This window comes from Sphaeramia orbicularis, chromosome 12 (assembly GCF_902148855.1).
Source record: "Sphaeramia orbicularis chromosome 12, fSphaOr1.1, whole genome shotgun sequence".
In the NCBI taxonomy this organism is placed as follows: domain Eukaryota; kingdom Metazoa; phylum Chordata; class Actinopteri; order Kurtiformes; family Apogonidae; genus Sphaeramia; species Sphaeramia orbicularis.
Window position 1 is genome coordinate 17,410,920 of NC_043968.1, and position 17,522 is coordinate 17,428,441.

Genomic DNA, 17,522 nt, shown 5'->3' on the forward strand with positions numbered 1-17,522 from the left:
AGTTGTGGCATAAAGTGAGCCAGTAAATGTAAAGGATGATGCCCATAAAAGCTATGACAGAAAACCTAATATTCTCTCAAATACTGACATCTAAACTGTTCCCAAATCAAAACAGTATTGTGCTGTTCACAAATTAATATGCTGCCTTTTTGCATTAGGTCTGAAAACACTATTTGTTACTTTGACCAGCGTGAAAGAAATAATTTAAAGGGCATTTTTCTTTGGAATTTGGGAGTAATGTCTGGTTTATAGAATAAACAAAAACTCATTTTTGCCCATGACATACTGTACATATAAAAAGTAAAACCAGAGATGAGTTGTTTTTCTTTCCAACATTAGTGTTCAACATTCCTTTCCTAAACAGTGACAAAAGTAACTCTTTAAAATGTCATACTTTCTTAAACATAAACTCCGTGTCGATACTTTAAAACGTGACAGTAAAGAGCTGTTATGGTCTTTACTATTTTGACCTTTAACGTTTTTAATAGCTAATGTAGCATTATTAGCATGTGAGTGTGTGTAGGCGTGCGGACATTGCCCGGAAGTGCTTCTTCTTCGTGGGAGGAGGAGGCTGTTGCTTAGTGCCACGTTGATGGAGACCAGTGGGGACGTGGAAATCTGTCTGAGTCCGCAGCCGGGACCGGTAGCTTCTAGTGTTTTTACAGCCTGTAATCCTTAAGCAGAACCGAAAGGGGAACTTGTACGGGTGGAGGGTGTATATTGTTTGCAACCCATTTTATGTGTGCGTTAAAGTAAAAAGGAGAAAAGAAGGGAAGGTAAGCCTCTTTGGTGAAGTAATAAGATCTGTGTGGGTTTGTGTAAGAGTGAACAGTCCTCCCACTGTCATAATTTGCCTGCACAGGCAGCTAGCAGGCAGCAAAACGTTATTTCGCCTTGCAGCAGTAAGACACTGTGTACTACTAAGCGAGGACAAAAGGTGACGGTGAACATTAGTCTGTTTCATGCTAATTGACTGTTTTTCTGTGCTAATGAGCTCCTTTTAGTTTGTTACCTGCCTGTATGGCTCCTAATTGATTCATCAGCTGTTAGCTTGCTAGCTCGTACTGTACTTTTTGTTTTTTAATATTAACTTGAAAATGCAATGTAATTTCTTTGACAAAACGCTATTTCTGAAAATGCGAATTGCAATACCTGTGTATTTACTAGTGTCAGTCAGAGGAGGTCATTGTCTTGCGCCTTTAACTAAAAGTACTTAGTGTGTTTACAAGTATAACAATAGCAGGTTATTTAACAGGCAGCCGCCACGAGGCACTGAGGAGAAAATAAGTCTGCACCTAAACCAGTTTCAGAACACTGGACACATTACTTACTACAGCATAAACATGTGTATTACAGAGAACATCACTGTTAGTACCAGTGCCATATTTCAGTGGAAGATGCGTATGCATTGCAATGCAAAAATCTAATTTACAAAGAGTAGTAGGATGAAAAACAAAAGTAGTCACTGTGAAGTAAAATTATCTTTATTTGTAGAAATATTATTGGACAATTTTTGTAACATAAAGGTGCCTGTAGCACTTTTCATCTATACTTTACCTGCTGTATTGATTGTTTATGCATCAGTATTTGATAGAAATATAGCTCAGTAATATCAATAGTAGTTTGTAGTTTTGTTGTCCTACAAATATGAATTTATTTCTACAGGATGAAACTCAAAGAGGTCAACCGTACAGCCATCCAGAGCTGGAGTCCTGCAGAGCACCACCCCATCTACCTGGCAACAGGTATGAGCATGCATCAGACACCAACACTGGCCTGCTGCTGCTTCGTGTTTTACCAGGACATAATTAAAAAAATTTTCCAGCTATTTAAACATAGACTGATATAAAGGAGGACAGGGTTTGGGTTTTCTAAGTCTAACAATTTCCAGATGTTCTTGTGAACATTAGATTTATCTAATCCATCAGTTATGAAAGACAGGCTCGACATTCCTCAGTTTTGTGCAAAATTGTATTTACCACTTCACTTGAAGAAAATTTAAGGCTTTTATCTGAATTTAAACATCTGTCAGAGTTGCAGCCATTTCAGTACATAATTCCCTAACAGCTCAACAGCAAAACTGTGACATCACTGTGATTTTGGTATTAAAAGACTGTACCTTGGTGATATACAATTGATAAAACAGACAGCTGAACACTCCTGTTATCATCTGATAATTTTTTAATACATATTTACAGAGAACAAAGACCAGATTTTCCCTGTTGTCTTTCATACTGAAAGAACTGTGGCAAGGAATCTATTCATGGCCACATGAACAGAAGGAACAAAATTGAATCTTTTTTTTTTTTTAATCTAAACACATTTAACAGAACCTAAACATGTCTTTTTCTACTCCTTAATGATATTTTGTCTTTTGCATCACTCTTTAAATGTAATGACATTTTAACATGACATGCACCAAAGACTTCTATGCTTCTTTTTTTCTGAAGGAACATCAGCACAGCAGCTTGATGCCTCCTTCAGCACCAATGCATCCTTGGAGTTCTTCAAGCTGGACTTGGCAGATCCATCTCTGGACATGAAATCATGCGGCAGCTTCTCATCTCCTCACAGGTACACAGATCACTTTTGTGTTGTTGGCCTAGTTGGTTCTTTGTTGCTGTTCAAGGCACACACATTGTTTTTCCTGCCATCAGATACCACAAACTAGTGTGGGGTCCATTTGGCATTGATGCTCAGGGTCACCCATCTGGGGTCCTTATCGCTGGAGGGGAAAATGGCAACGTCATCCTTTATGACCCTGCAAAGATCATTGCTGGAGAAAGCGATGTAGTCATTGCTGAGAGTGACAAACACACAGGGCCAGTGAGAGCCCTCGACGTTAACCCATTCCAGGTATGCTCTAGTCAGTAAATGTAACACTGTGTTCCTGTGATCTTTTTCATAATGTTTCATCTCCAGTGACTAATGTGTGTATATTTTTGACTGTAGACAAACCTGGTTGCATCAGGTGGGAATGAGTCTGAAATATATATCTGGGATATGAATAACTTTGGATCTCCAATGACACCAGGACCTAAAACACAGGTACACAGAGTTTTGTGCTCCTTGTCAGGTACTAAGTTGTCTCAGTCTTTCATTGCATAATTCTATAATGCACGTGAAAAGCATTGCCAGAATACAAAGCTTCTTATGCAGAGGAAAATGACATTGCAAATTCTGAATGTCCTTGGTATATCTATTTGTTGATGTATCTCTTGTGTTAATATCCAGTGTTAATTTTTTTTTATAGTAATGAGCAGTTCAGTGCTAATGATATAATGTGTTAATTTCAGTTTGTAAGTATTTAGATGACAGTAACTGATGACAGTGAATAAAATGGTGGCGTTTTCATTTTACAGCCTCTGGAAGATATCAGCTGTGTGGCGTGGAACAGACAGGTTCAACACATCCTTGCCTCTGCCAGCCCAAGTGGGCGGGCTTCAGTATGGGACCTCCGCAAAAATGACCTCATCATTAAAGTTAGCGACCATAGCAACAGAGTACGTTGTTCATCTTGGAGTCAAATGATGGAATGCACACTGCTTTGATTTTATTTGGTTTTAATTATTCCGACATCTTGATGAACTGGAAACATTGTTCTGATGCTCATGTCTTCGGTTGTAGATGCATTGCTCTGGGTTGGCTTGGAACCCAGAAGTGGCCACTCAGCTGGTCTTGGCCTCTGAGGACGACCGGATGCCAGTCATCCAGATGTGGGACTTACGTTTTGCTACCTCACCTCTCAAAATATTTGAGAATCACACACGGTAAATAGACCTGTTGAAACAGCTTGCGGTTGTTCATTTGTGTTCTTAAAATTGTTTGTGTGTTGGACTCTGAAGTCATTTTCTTTTTGTGCAGCGGTGTCCTGGCCATTGCCTGGAGCTTGGCTGACCCTGAGCTGCTTCTGAGCTGTGGGAAAGACAGTAAGATTCTGTGCTGGAATCCAAACACAGCAGAGGTAAAGGTTTGCCTTGCATACAACTTTTTAACACAATGGAAGCAGAAGAATTACACAAATCAAGACGTTATACAGAAGACCTATTTGAGTTACATCCTATCTTTTTAATGTTGAGTCATGTTGTTTTTCAGGTTCTGTATGAGTTGCCCACCAGCAGTCAGTGGTGCTTTGACATCCAGTGGTGTCCCAGGAACCCTGCAGTGCTTTCAGCTGCAGGATTTGATGGACACATCGATATCTACTCCATCATGGGAGGCACCAATCAGGCACAAAGCCAGAGGCATGCAGACCAGGTAAGACTAAATCAAACTCCCTTGAAGTGTAAGAAAGGCCAGCAAATAAGATGTATCAAAAGCTTAGCCAAATTTTAAGTTAACAGCAGAGCATGACTAGAAAAAGACTGTTACACTTGTAGTTTTTCTGCTTCCTTGTGTTTGTTGATGCTATTTCAGATACTCTATGATTGCGTGAGTCTTTGGAAATACTATTTTTCATGATTTTTGTACTTGCTGATGTCTGTCCTTATTCCCATTTTCTCTCAAAATGTACAATGAGCTTTCTGAAAAAGCTTATTTCCAGGATGGGACAATCTTAATCACTTCTTAGTTTATTTCAGCCTCTGTCCTGGGTGTCTGTTGCAGATTAGTAACTCATTTGGGAATATGGATCCATTTGGTACGGGTCAAACTCTGCCTCCGCTGCAGCTTCCCCAGGCGTCTGCCACTCCAGCTACAATCAACCCCCTGAAGAAACCACCCAAGTGGATTCGCAGACCTGTGGGAGCTACTTTTGCTGTGAGTGTCTTTCTTTACTTTGTCTCGCTGAGGTTTAATTTTCAATGTTTTTCCCTCTAAAACACTGGCTTTGTTTTGGCTTTTTTTCATGGTCAGTTCGGTGGGAAGCTGGTATCTTTGGAGAATTCAAAGCCGAACCCCCAGCAGCCTCAGCAGCCCACATCGCACATTGTACATATCAGCCAAGTTGTTACAGAAACAGCATTTCTGAAGCGCTCCGATCAGCTGCAGGCCACTCTGAGTGCAGGCAGCTTTGTGGATTTCTGCCAGGAAAAGATCGATGCAGCTGAAAATGAGTTTGAGAAGATTGTTTGGTCCTTTCTCAAGGTTTGAATCCAAAAAGAAGACATTACTAATCATCATATTCAGTTTCAAATAAATAATGCTGTCAGTTTTATAGTTTTCTGTGTGTTTGTGTTTTTAGGCTAATTTCGATAGTGATATCCGCAGTAGGTTCTTGGAGCTTCTGGGGTACAACAAAGAGGAGCTAGCCTTAAAAGTGAGATGCAATGTGACCAATATTCAATATGCCTTTACTCCAAGTATGCTACTTTAGTGTTTTTGATGTAATTGTTTTTAACTAATGTATCCTTTTCTCAGATTTCAGCAGCGTTGGAGGAAAAGCCTGCTGATCCTCCAAAGGTAAACTGTTTCAAATCACTTTATGTTGCAGGTTTTGCTACATAATGCAAGCCTTGTGGTTAGAAAACTGTAAGAGTTACTAAGATTATTCAAGTTATGTGAGGTGCAGTTTCAGCTTTCGGATGTAAAAAGTTTCAATAATAAGATGAAAAATTGATGAACAGTTAAAAAGATTAAATCACTGTGGGTGACATCTGGGAATAGCATCCTCTCTTCATTACTTGAGATGATTCCAAATTGCACATTACCACTCTCCATTTGTTTGTTTTTTTGTTCCTACCCACTGTGCCTTTCACATTCTTCCACTGACAGCACAAAAAAAAAAATTATAGACTACAGTTGGCAGTAATTAGTGTTACTGTTCCTGGCTAACATGCTGTAAGACTGTAAACTGTCTCTGTCCTACAATTGCAGTAAGGAAGTGTTGCAAGTGGTAAGATAAATCTTGGTATCAATGCTGCTTACTTTTTGAGGAAGGTGGACATGATTTACCCTTTTTTTAAACTCACCGAAGTTGTTCATTTGGTTTCAACTTTGCTTAAATTTGTTACACTGTGCAAAAAACATCACTAACCCTAAACCTGAGGTTTAAGGTTTTGAAGCTGACTGTACCTGGTCCTGGTTCCTCAATGACTACTTGAATCTGGTCTCTACTTATTAAAATGTGTGTTCTCTGATTTTGGGTTCATACTCTCTCCTCAATCCCCAGGTGGAAGTGCCTGCTCCAGTCGCCCTGCAGCCTTTAGCAGAGCTCAGCCTTGCCCCTCCTGTTGACACTCCTGAGGCAGCATTCGACATGATTGCTGCAGCAAACCTGCAACCAGCAGCCACACTGGAACTGGACTCAGGTCCTAATCCACAGACAGAAGAAACAACAGAACTTGATGTAGAGGAAAAGAACACAGTGGATGCTGCTACAGATGAAGCAGAAGAAGGTGGAGACCAGGTTCTTAATGAGGAGCCTGTGGAGGAGGAGCAGGAGAAGGAGATAGAGGAGGGGGAAGAAAAAAAGGAGGAGGAGGAGAAGGAAGAGGAGGAAAAGAAGGATGAGGAGGAAGAGAAGAAAGAGGAGGAGGAGGAGGAGGAGGAGGAGGAGGAGGAGATCCCTTTGGAGGAGGTGCACACTTGTACTTTTACATTTACAGAGATGATCTCTACTACAAACACTTGTTTAAAATAGCTGAAATGGAAAGTACTAAGACTGAAGTAACAAAAATGAATAAGTAATATGTACATATAAGTAAATAAAATAGTTGGAAGACAAAGCAAAATAAAAACAAAACTAAAATGAAATAAGACATTACAGGTTGTTTCTCTGGTGTTGTAGGAGATAACAGCACCAGTGGAGGACGAGCCCAGTCCTGCTGAGATTTCAGCTCCAACTGAGGAGGTTCCTGAAGCTTCAGCTCCTTCAGACGGAGTCAGTCTCAGCATCAGTCAAGGTGACAACTGTCAAACACTTTTAGCATTAACACTGTTTTAGTTTGTTAAAAATGTTAAGTACCTGTAGGTTTATATAGATATGATGTCCCTCAGTTAATATCTACAGCAGCGTCAGTGTTTGCTCTAACCAGAGAGAAGGAACTGAAGACAAATTGGGTGTGAAGTGACTGCAGTGTTAGTCTTTTGTTATTTATTAACACTCTTTGTTTGCCTTAAGACGTGGATGGGCTGATCACACAGGCTCTGCTGACTGGAGACTTTGAAGGAGCTGTGGAGCTCTGTCTCCATGACAACCGTATGGCAGACAGCATCATCCTGGCCATTGCTGGAGGAGCTGAACTCCTAGAAAAAACCCAGAAAAAATACTTTACAAAAACGCACAGTAAGATAACCAAGGTAAGAACCAGTTTTCTTTCTCACCGTGTTCATGAAGTGAGATGTAATTAAGAATGACATGACTGTGTATTGTCTCGCAGCTGATCAGTGCAGTGGTGATGAAGGACTGGCATGACATCCTGAAGACATGTGAGCTGCAGAACTGGAGGGAGGCTCTGGCTGCAGTCATGACCTACGCTCAGCCCGAGGAGTTTTCATCCCTCTGTGGTGCGTTTACACGTCCTTTGTTTATTGGGAAGACCTTAACAGTAGACTAATTCCAAAGTCTGTGATTGGTTTGTTATAGACCAGTATCTGTCAGCTGTGAACTTCTGCCTAACTGAGCACTTTTCTTTAGACCTTCTCGGAGACAGACTGGAGGCATCGGCAGATACCCAGCTGCAAGCTCAGGCCTGTCTGTGTTACATCTGTGCTGGCAACGTGGAGAAACTGGTGTCTTGCTGGACCAGGGCACAAAGTGGACACAGTCCACTCTCTCTACAGGTGTTTATGTGGGGACATGTTACTCCATTTCTTCATCTTATTTATTTTATCTTTGTGCAGATGACTCCTGTTGTCTGGAGCATAAAAACTAAATGCTGCTACATCAAATGTTTTGCCTTTGACTTTGGATGAGCTAAAAAAATGTCTGAAACATCACCATGCACTTGCATAAAAAAGTGAAATCTTTACTCTTCATCTCATCTTTTTCACCACTCATTTAGTGATTTATATTAGATTCATAGATGGAGAGACTTTAAATAGACAAATCCACAAGATATCAAATCATGCCTTAAATTTTTGGTAACTCAGAAAAGTTGTGACCCTGTACTAATAAAGGTCACACACCTTTGGACTGTGAGCCCTAAAGTTTACTTAGCTTCAGCCCAGAACAGTTTGTTTTTGTAGCCACTTTCTCTTGCTGAGGTGGTGTTTCCGTCTCTCAGGACCTGGTGGAGAAGGTGATGGTGATGCAACGTGCCGTAGAGCAGACCCAGCGCTCTGGTCCTGCTGCTATTGGTGTCCTGTTGGCTGAGAAGATGAGCCAGTATGCCAACCTTCTGGCCTCACAGGGCAGTCTGTCCACTGCTATCACCTACCTACCTGACAACACCAACCAGGTACGTCATAGATTAAGATGTTACACAATAGTACTCAATATTCACTCTAAACCTTTCAGTCATTATACAAAGACAACTGTGACAGAATTTTGACATGTTAGTTTTTCCTGACAGAGCTGGAACCTTTTTTTTTTTTTTTTTTAAGACAGGCACATTGAAATTTGATGCCTGTAGTTGTCTCTAGTTTTACACATTTCTATCTAATGACAGAGCAACATGTTTTACTGGTGTTTGGTAGAACGCATTCTTCTTCTTTAGTTGTTTAATGGTAGTTGACAAAGAGCTTTTAGGTGCAGTGATGCGGCACTAATGTTTTGTTCACTAATAATTAAAACAGACCTACATGTGTTTAAGAAAGGGTAAATGTTATAAACTTTTAGATTTTTTTGTTATTCAAAAATTTTAAAAGGATGACATGTCTAATATAATATGTATGTAACGTAATATATTTAGTATCCAGTTTATGGCTCTGGACAAAGAAAACAATATCTTTTCATTTTCCATCTCCTCTACACAGATCACTGTACAGCAGCTCCGTGACCGCCTCAGTCAGGCTCTGGGGCAGAAAACGGTGGCTCCAGCAGCTCCGGTCCAAACCCAGAGGGCTCAGACTAAGCAGCCTGCCTCTCAGATTCAACATGGCTCAGCCTTGTCCCGTCATCCCTACACCCCGGTCCAGCCCACTCCAGCTCCAGCTCCAGCTCCAGCACCTCTGCCTACGCCCAGCTCAGCCCCTGCACAGCCTCAGTATTACCAACCAGTATGTCACACTGTTCTCCTATAGTAATACAGAATGGCTTCACATGAGGTCTAAAATGTTTCCTCTTCACTTTGGCACTAAAGCATAGCATTCTAAAACCTGAGTCTGTGTGGGACCTGGTGTTTCATGCTCAATGTTTTGCTGTCAGAATACATCAGGAGTCACAGAGATCTGGGTTTTTGGGTTATTAAACCTGACTGCAGACTGTTATGTTATCAGTTTTTCATCAAATAACTGTTTTACCTGCAATACCAGTGACATCTGAGGTCACATACTAACCTATCACCTGGTGGAAAACTCATTGTAGATTGCTGTTGTGTTGTAGTCATTTCATGGATTGGTTTTGTGGTTTCCATTCCAGCCAGGGTTTAAATCACATGCTCAAATTGTGCTGTTAGTATAAATGATCAACTTGCTTAAAGCAGGAGGGACTCTATGGACTAGAGCTTTTGGATTCTTTATGCTTAATATTTTTGTTGGGGTGTTACTGTGTTTTGTGTCATTTGAACCCTGGCTCTTACAGAGCCCTCTCTTGTGTGCATTGTGGCGGTGTGTTTGGTGTTTTCCCCCATGGTGCGGCCATCACTCGTATGTGCCGTGTGTCTCTGTGTGCTTCAGGTGAGGGCTGCCTCCACTGTCACCTCCTGGAGTAACCAAACTCCCACAGCCCTCCCCAATGTCCCTCCTCCTCTTCCAGTAGGCACCGCCTCAGACCAACAGGTATACTGACCGCCTACCCAATCTTAACACACAGTTTTACTTATGTTCTCACACATGATATTAATGGGACTGTTGCCTGATATCCCAAACTCCTCTGTGGCTGCTCTATTATGTAGGTAATGCCTTGCACTTGTCTGTCCATTCACTACGTCACCTCCTGTTGATACTCTGTATCATCTGTTTCCACAGGCTGTGATAGATGCACACTCTCCACTCATCCTCTTATTTGTTTCTCCTGCACTTCTTTTGGTTCATAACATGCACGTCACCTCCTGGGCAATGCAGCGAATATACATTGGCTCACATGTAGAGCTGGGCAGTATGGACAGAAAAAGAAAAGCGGATTTTGATATATTTTGGCTGAAAGACAGTTTATATTTTCAGACTATGTACTTCTCACAAAAAGTGAAGTTTTCATCCCAGTGCTGCAAAGTGGAGAAAAGCTACACCAGTCAACATATAATCATTTAATAATAATTTTGATACTGTACAAGTTTACTACATGTTAGAAAGAGCCACAGCTCATCAAGTATATTCAAAGTATTGCCCACCCCTTCTCATGGCACCTTACAACTTACTGCCTTTTCTTACAACTTGAAACATCATTCCACTTTTCACAGAGTGCTGTCATTTTCTTGCAGGTGGAGCCTCCAAACCCCATGTACGGGATGCCACCATCCGGCACAGCCACTGCTCCTCCGCCCTCCTCCACTCCTGCATACATGTACTCCCATCAGTTCCAGCGTAAGTATTTTCAGTCTTTGGATTGTGCATCTACAGGCCACTAAAATCAGACACCAGCCTCAATGTTACTAATTTGATGTGGTAAAGCTCTGTTCTGTGACTTTAAGATGCCTTCAGGAATAGGCAAGTGAAATGAAAATAACTCAAATACACCAACAAGTTTGTACAAGACATTTTCCTGCCTCACATCCTCTCTGAAACACTGATAAACATTTCCTTTAGTGACATTTGACTAGACAACATTTCTGCTCTTTGATTTAGACTGTTTTATGTTAAGGATAATTCCTGTCAATTACAACTGTAATGTCATTTTTGTAGATCTGACGAATTATTCCCCTCACTAATACTGACACTTACTTCAAAAAGTTCAAAGGGTAAAAAACCAAGATGATTATCCATGTTTTTAAAAGACATGGAAAATAATTAAAAGGGACGTTGAGGGTAAAATGTTAAACACACAGAATGTAAATTTATGGTCTTAGTGTCTCCCAAAACTACAACAAAATACATACTAGCTTAATGGTGTTTGTGGGAGTTGTTATTGTCTATCAAACATTTCCAGATAAAAAATGTATCTGATGTGACATGTTTCAGACAGGTTTTATTTACCGTATTCAAGATTCAAAGATTCTTTATTGTCAGTTCACTAGATGCACAGAACACACAGAACTGAGATATTGTTTCTCTCTCACCTTGTTAAATGTCATGCATTTAAAATAAATAAATAAATAAAAAAGAGATAAAAATAGAATAAGAATAAATAAGCAGTATAAAGAATAAACTAGAGCATAATATAAAGTATACATGTCAATCTATTTACAGTAGTAGCAGTAGTGCAATACAATAACGGTTATGAGGTGAGAAGGTGCATAATGGAACCAAACAGCAGCAGACATGACAATAGTGCATGTTTATGTATGTTACATATAGTCACATATATTTGCATAATGTCATTTCTGGCTGAAACAGCTGCAAGCCAATAATAAACTGGAAAAATGTCAAAGGTAACTAACAGAGAGAATGGATATGTCCCTCACATTTGATATAACAAAGTATTATTTCCACCTCATCTGTGTATTAACAAAAATAAAATTAAGCAGCCCACCAACTGTATCTATTTACTGATTTTTGTTTTTCAGGGGTATTTATCGGCTATCTGCTTTTTCCTCCACCAAACTATTATCACTATTATCATCTGACCTCTAGTTCTCACATCTCAGAAATTCTTCAAATCTACAAAAATAAGATTAAGTTGAAATGAGCTGGAATTATCTGTTAAATACTATTCACTAACACAGGATCAGAATGTCAGTATAAGTAACACTTTAAAACATTTATCTCTTTGCCTGTTGAGTCTTTTTTAACCTAAAGCTAAACATGAATCACTTTAGCATGCACTGGACTGTGTCTACTCTGTTTACTTCTGTAGTTCTTTCCTGTTGCATGATATGTTTAGTTTTTCACTAACAGCATCTGTTGTGTCCTGTGTGAATCCCAGCCTATGCCCAGGTCAACCAGTACCCACCTGGAGCTGGGGGGGCACCTATCTATCAGCCTCTTCAGTACTCCTCTGCTGCTGCTCCCCCCCCTCCTCCTCCTGCAGAGCCTTCTTCCCCCCCACACCCCCCTGGCTTCCTCTCTCAGTACACTCAGCCCATCCTCTCTCAGCCTGCCCCCCCAGTCTATCCTGGTCAACCTCCCATCAGCCACTGCCTCTCCTCCTCTCCTCCCTCCCATCCAACTTTCTTTCCGACTTCTTCCTCGTCCTTTCCTATTCCTCCGTCCTCGGCAGCGTCTTTCCAGCATGGCGGGCCAGGATCTCCTGGGTCATACATGCCTCTCCCTCCACCGAGTGGAGTCTCAGGTACACAGCTCGACTCTGACCCTGAGCTGATCCCCGCCTCTCAGAAAACAGGTCTGCATGGCTCTGATCACCCGCACTGTGACTGTCCTTCACAAACTTACTCAGCCTGAATGTTCACACACAAATGAGATTAACTCACTTCATTAATTTATAATTATACAGACTTGTAAAACTGTATGCTGGCATGTCGACCATGAGACATGTGATATGACAAACTGTTTTCAAATCAGTATTGTAAAAGTTTTATCAAGTTTTGAAATAATATAAATGAATGAATCATAACATAGAATCACAGATAAAATTAAAATAAAAACACAAATTAAACATAAAATTACATTGTTAAATATTAAAGTTGTACTTTCTTTCGACCATTTATTTGACTCCTAACATTTGATATCTTTCTAGTTTTTCTGTCCTGGTGATTAGATGATGATACTATTTTCAATTTATTAACAAACTAAACATGCTGTAAACAATACTGGGCTTTAAAGCTTTTCCCTGATAAATTCAATACATTTTAATTCAGCTATATTTGGTAACAAATATTATACTCTGTTACGTGAGAATGAATGAATGATTAGGATATTTTTTTCTGTAGGACCTCAGAACGGCTGGAATGACCCTCCAGCTCTGAGCAGAGCACCAAAGAAGAAGGTAGGTCACTGATCTGTAACAGAACTTAGACAAAAAAAAAAAAAAACAACATGCTGCACGTTTTACATAAACTGCATGGGACATTATCCAGCAGGTTCCAGAACACTACACACCTCCCGCCCCCATCACCTCTCCCATCATGGCTCCACTGGGTGCTGACCCTCAGGCTCTGCCCATATCCTCTGGGACCCCCCAGGCCATGAACCAGGCCCCACATGGTGTCCAGGCCCCTTATTCAGGCATGCACCAGCAGCAGCTGTCCCCTCCAGCCATGAACCCTGCTATGCCCAAGACCAGCGTGGAAGGTGCACCAGGGGCACCCACTGGTGATGTCATACAGGTACACAGCCCTCAAGTGTCACAAAAGTGAATAACTGAGTGAGACATGATGAAACAATTAAGCATCTCCTCACTTTACAATGTGTGGTTTTGTCAGTGTTTTAGGAATTGAGTTTGAATCATTTCTTTTGTAACCCTTTCAGCCTCTGCAGTCCATTCCTGCTGAGAAGATTATGAAGAAGCCCATCCCTGATGAGCACCTGGTCCTGAAGACCACATTCGAGGGGCTCATCCAGAAATGCTTGGCTGTAGCTACAGACCCTGTGAGTCAATGCGAAGTATGGTGTAAATAACCCTTTTCACAACAAACTGAACAAATGGGTATCTAATCATTCATATGTCATTTTACAGCAAACTAAGAGGAAACTTGATGATGCCAACAAGCGTCTGGAGGCACTCTATGACAAACTCAGAGAGCAGACTGTGAGTATTCAGCTTGGTTCAGTTTCTGTTAATGAACAGTCACTGTCGGGCATCTGGAAAAAACCTGTTCTATACAGTTCAGACAAAAGAGTCATGACAAGATCTTATGACAAGGTTTTGTGAAGTAGCAAGGAGAAGAGAAATGGAACTGTAATATATAACATTATTATGCCCTTATTCATATTTAATACACTACATATTGTATAAAAAACTGGCAGTTACAACAGTGCAGTCATATTACTATGTCAGTGGTAGAATAATGATTACATTAGTATAAACTGGCAGGTTTTCTGAACGTTGCAGACTGATACATTGCAAATAGTAGCCAGTTTCTGCTTATTGTGCTGTGAATCTTTAGTCTGAGCATGGTTTTATACAAACAGTTCAATTTTTAAGTTATTCCTGCTCTTCCTCTCCAGCTCTCTCCTGCCATTGTTGGAGGACTTCATAACATAGCCAGGACTATAGAGTCCCGGTCCTACACAGAGGGCCTCAACATCCACACCCACATAGTCAGCAGCAGCAACTTCAGTGAGACCTCAGCTTTCATGCCTGTACTGAAGGTGGTGCTGACACAAGCCAACAAACTCGGGGTCTGAGCAGGCAGAAACTCTGAACCACTCCTGAGTGTTTGAGCGGTGGGCAGAGACAAACGGGTCAGGGGTCGAGCTGAGTGTCAGCTGTAAAAATCATTGGTCGCTTCTTTCACAGAGAGCTCCGTTTGACTCACAACGTAGACGTACTTGATGAAGAATTCTCAGATGTACGGAAATACTGTTAAGTTCTTCTTTGTGCCATTTATGTTTTCTTACACAAGCCATGTTATCAGTTGCACTCAGTGGTGAAAGTAAAGCCCTGACCATGAACAAACACAGACGGACCGCAAAGAAAGGGCTACAAACTGTGTCATTAGTACCACTTAAATCTGTCAGCAAGTTAGTCACTGAAGCATTATGTGTTAATTCTTCTTTGAGTGAAATTAACTAAGATTTTAGTAAATGACATTTAATCATGATGCAAACATGAGTTTAGAATCTGAGAGAAGGTTCCTATCCAGTGTACTGGATATTTTATGATTCATTAAAAAGCCTTACTTAAAAACTATGTGGATATAAGACTATATAATAATACATGATCAGGAATTAAAACACAATAGGAAGAAGAGGAAATTCAGGAATTTTGAGCTCTGCATGCTGCAAGCAGTGAGGGCATTAATCTTTTTTGTTAAGATGAACAAAATAAATGTTTTTAATTTAAATAATTAATAAGAGACTGCCAATAAGACATTAGAGCATGTGATCAAGATAACAGTCATTTGCAAAGCTTATCATTTAGTCAGTTTCATCCACTAAACACTAATACATTAGATACAACAAAAGGTACTTTGTAATTCATAAATCCAGTGCATTTTATCATATCTTTTAGGCCACATCATGCTTAAATTTGACATAGAAATACATCATAGTTTGCACGCATTTTGTATTGAACCATAGATGAAGCCATAGACAAAGAGTTTAAAGGTGTCGTGTTTAGTACCAGTTGAAACCCCCTAAATAAATGTTTTAGTACTCCAATCTCATGTTTCTGCCTTTGCTGACTTGCTTTCACCACTGGTGTCACTACAAAATGCATAAAACACATAGGACCAAGGTATTCTCATTGTGTAGGATATGTCAGTCCAAAGCAACAAGATCACATCTGTTGATGATATTTTAATGTTTTGTTTTATTTTAGTTTTTTTAAATACATTTTTCAATGTAATCATGATACTCCGCATCGTGCAATACACTTTTACAAGACTGCGCTTTAAAAATGCATGCTTAAACAAATGCTACCAGTCATCTTTACAGTCATTTGGGGTGATTATCTGCTATTTAATCAGACCTCAGAGGGAGAATGGAAGAACGAACGACAAACCAGACTTTGATTCCAACTACGATGAGGGCTGTAGTCTGAGTGGTCAACCTGTCTCTGGATTTATGTTGTTAATAAAAGAAAACCAGTCTTTGTTTTAGATTGACTACATGCAATATTTTCAATAAATAGTATTTATTTACAAAATGAGTTTGCATTTCTTTGATTCTAATGTGTGTGTGATGTGTAAACTTGCATCTTACCTTCATAGGTGGACATGGGAAGGCCATTTTCCCAACAAAAACAGATAAATGTAGAGCAAGGCTGTCAAACTATTTTAGGTCAGTGATCACATATAACTCAATATCATCTCAAGAGGGCCAGGCCAGTAAAAGCAATAATATAATAAGCTTAAGTAATGTCAACCCCAAACTTTTCTCTATGTATTAGCGTGAAAAAATAAAATGATATTATGAGAATGTTTATATCTACAAACTATCCTTTAAAAATGTGAATAATGTGGACAGCCTGAATTTCTCAAGAAAAATAAATGCAATATAGATAATATTATGCCTCAGCTCATCATTTACACATGTGCATTACAACTTGCAGATCACAGTGGATCAAGGAAGCCACCGAACATTTAGTAACAGGCATAATATTGTTAATATTGCATGGGCCTTCCTAATCCAAATGACAAATGGCATGGAATAGCGAATGACCTAACCCTAACCCCAGTGGTCATTCGTTATTCCATGCCATTTATCATTCGGATTAGTCAAGCCCATATTGCACTGATATTTCAAGTTGTTTTATTGTGAAAGGATTGCTTGCAAACCTAAATATTTTTATGAAATCATACTTTTTTACACTGAAACAAAGAGAAAATTTGAGGTTATTATTTATAGGTTATAACCCACCTGAGCTCAAACTGGTCTCACAGAGATACAGCAGCAAACCAGTGTACTTTAACCATTTCATGCATGAATTATGAGAACCTTAGTCAATATTTTTTTCTTGAGTGGTTTTGTTCCTCTTTAGACATGAAAAAAACAATGCAATTGATTTTTTTTTTTTTTTTTTTTTTTAATGAACCTATTCTTTGTAGAGTTACAAAAATGTCCACTCAGTTTGACACCATGCATTTAAGTTCTGAACCAAAGTAACATTTATTTAAAAACTCATCATCAGAAATTGCTAAATTATTACTGTTTTCTCAGATGTTATCATACTCTAGTATTAGTTATTACTCATTTCGTGGAGATAATATCCTCCTGAGACCCAGGAAATTGACAGTTTTAGCTTTTTTACATTAAAAAAATTGTCTTGATTGTAAACTGCATAATGCAACAGTTTTTTCAGATACATTTTTAAAATAATTTTTATGTATTGATTGATTTTTTAATGGAATGTTCTTTATAATGCAGCATTTTTAAAGTAAAACTGTCAAATTTTTGTCCCCTACAGAGGACAAAATGCATTGCTGGGTTTCGGGAGGATATGCAAAAAACCCCAAAACAAAACAAAAAACTTTTTTTTTTCCTGAAAACTGTTAATTACAGTCTAATAACAATTGGCAATTGATTTACACTAAAACATGTTACTGCAGATGAGGTTTATCAAGAGCAGCAAAGTTACAGTGATTGTATGAATTGCAGTGTTTGGGATGATGCATAAGCTCCACTGTGTTGGCTGATATGTTAGTAAAACAACAAAACATGAATAAACAATAGAACAGCTGTAGAATAGCTGTCCACTGGAGTGACCACTGTGCATGAAAGGGTTAAAGTGCTGTCGCTCTGCTTATTACAGGATTTTAACCCTT

General features: G+C 39.6%; 1 protein-coding gene across 8 annotated transcripts; it reads left to right on the forward strand.

Moving 5' to 3' along the window:
* The first annotated feature begins 572 nt into the window (after positions 1–572).
* On the forward strand, positions 573–15,904 carry sec31a (SEC31 homolog A, COPII coat complex component). 8 transcript variants are annotated; one of them, XM_030149329.1, is made up of 28 exons: positions 573–776; positions 1,666–1,745; positions 2,451–2,574; positions 2,658–2,856; positions 2,953–3,048; positions 3,363–3,503; positions 3,628–3,770; positions 3,865–3,964; positions 4,096–4,257; positions 4,606–4,758; positions 4,855–5,085; positions 5,183–5,257; positions 5,359–5,400; positions 6,110–6,517; positions 6,728–6,842; positions 7,061–7,239; positions 7,320–7,446; positions 7,577–7,722; positions 8,166–8,339; positions 8,857–9,099; positions 9,718–9,819; positions 10,461–10,563; positions 12,062–12,478; positions 13,026–13,081; positions 13,173–13,421; positions 13,564–13,683; positions 13,772–13,843; positions 14,263–15,904. In XM_030149329.1, the coding sequence occupies exons 2-28, from the start codon at positions 1,667–1,669 to the stop codon at positions 14,440–14,442; spliced, it is 4,236 nt and encodes a 1,411-aa protein (XP_030005189.1). In that variant the 5' UTR covers positions 573–776; position 1,666; the 3' UTR covers positions 14,443–15,904. The 8 variants fall into 8 exon arrangements, with proteins under 8 accessions (XP_030005189.1, XP_030005190.1, XP_030005191.1 ...); XM_030149330.1 differs by having other exon boundaries at positions 13,176–13,421; XM_030149331.1 differs by having other exon boundaries at positions 12,062–12,427.
* The last annotated feature ends 1,618 nt before the right edge of the window (positions 15,905–17,522 follow it).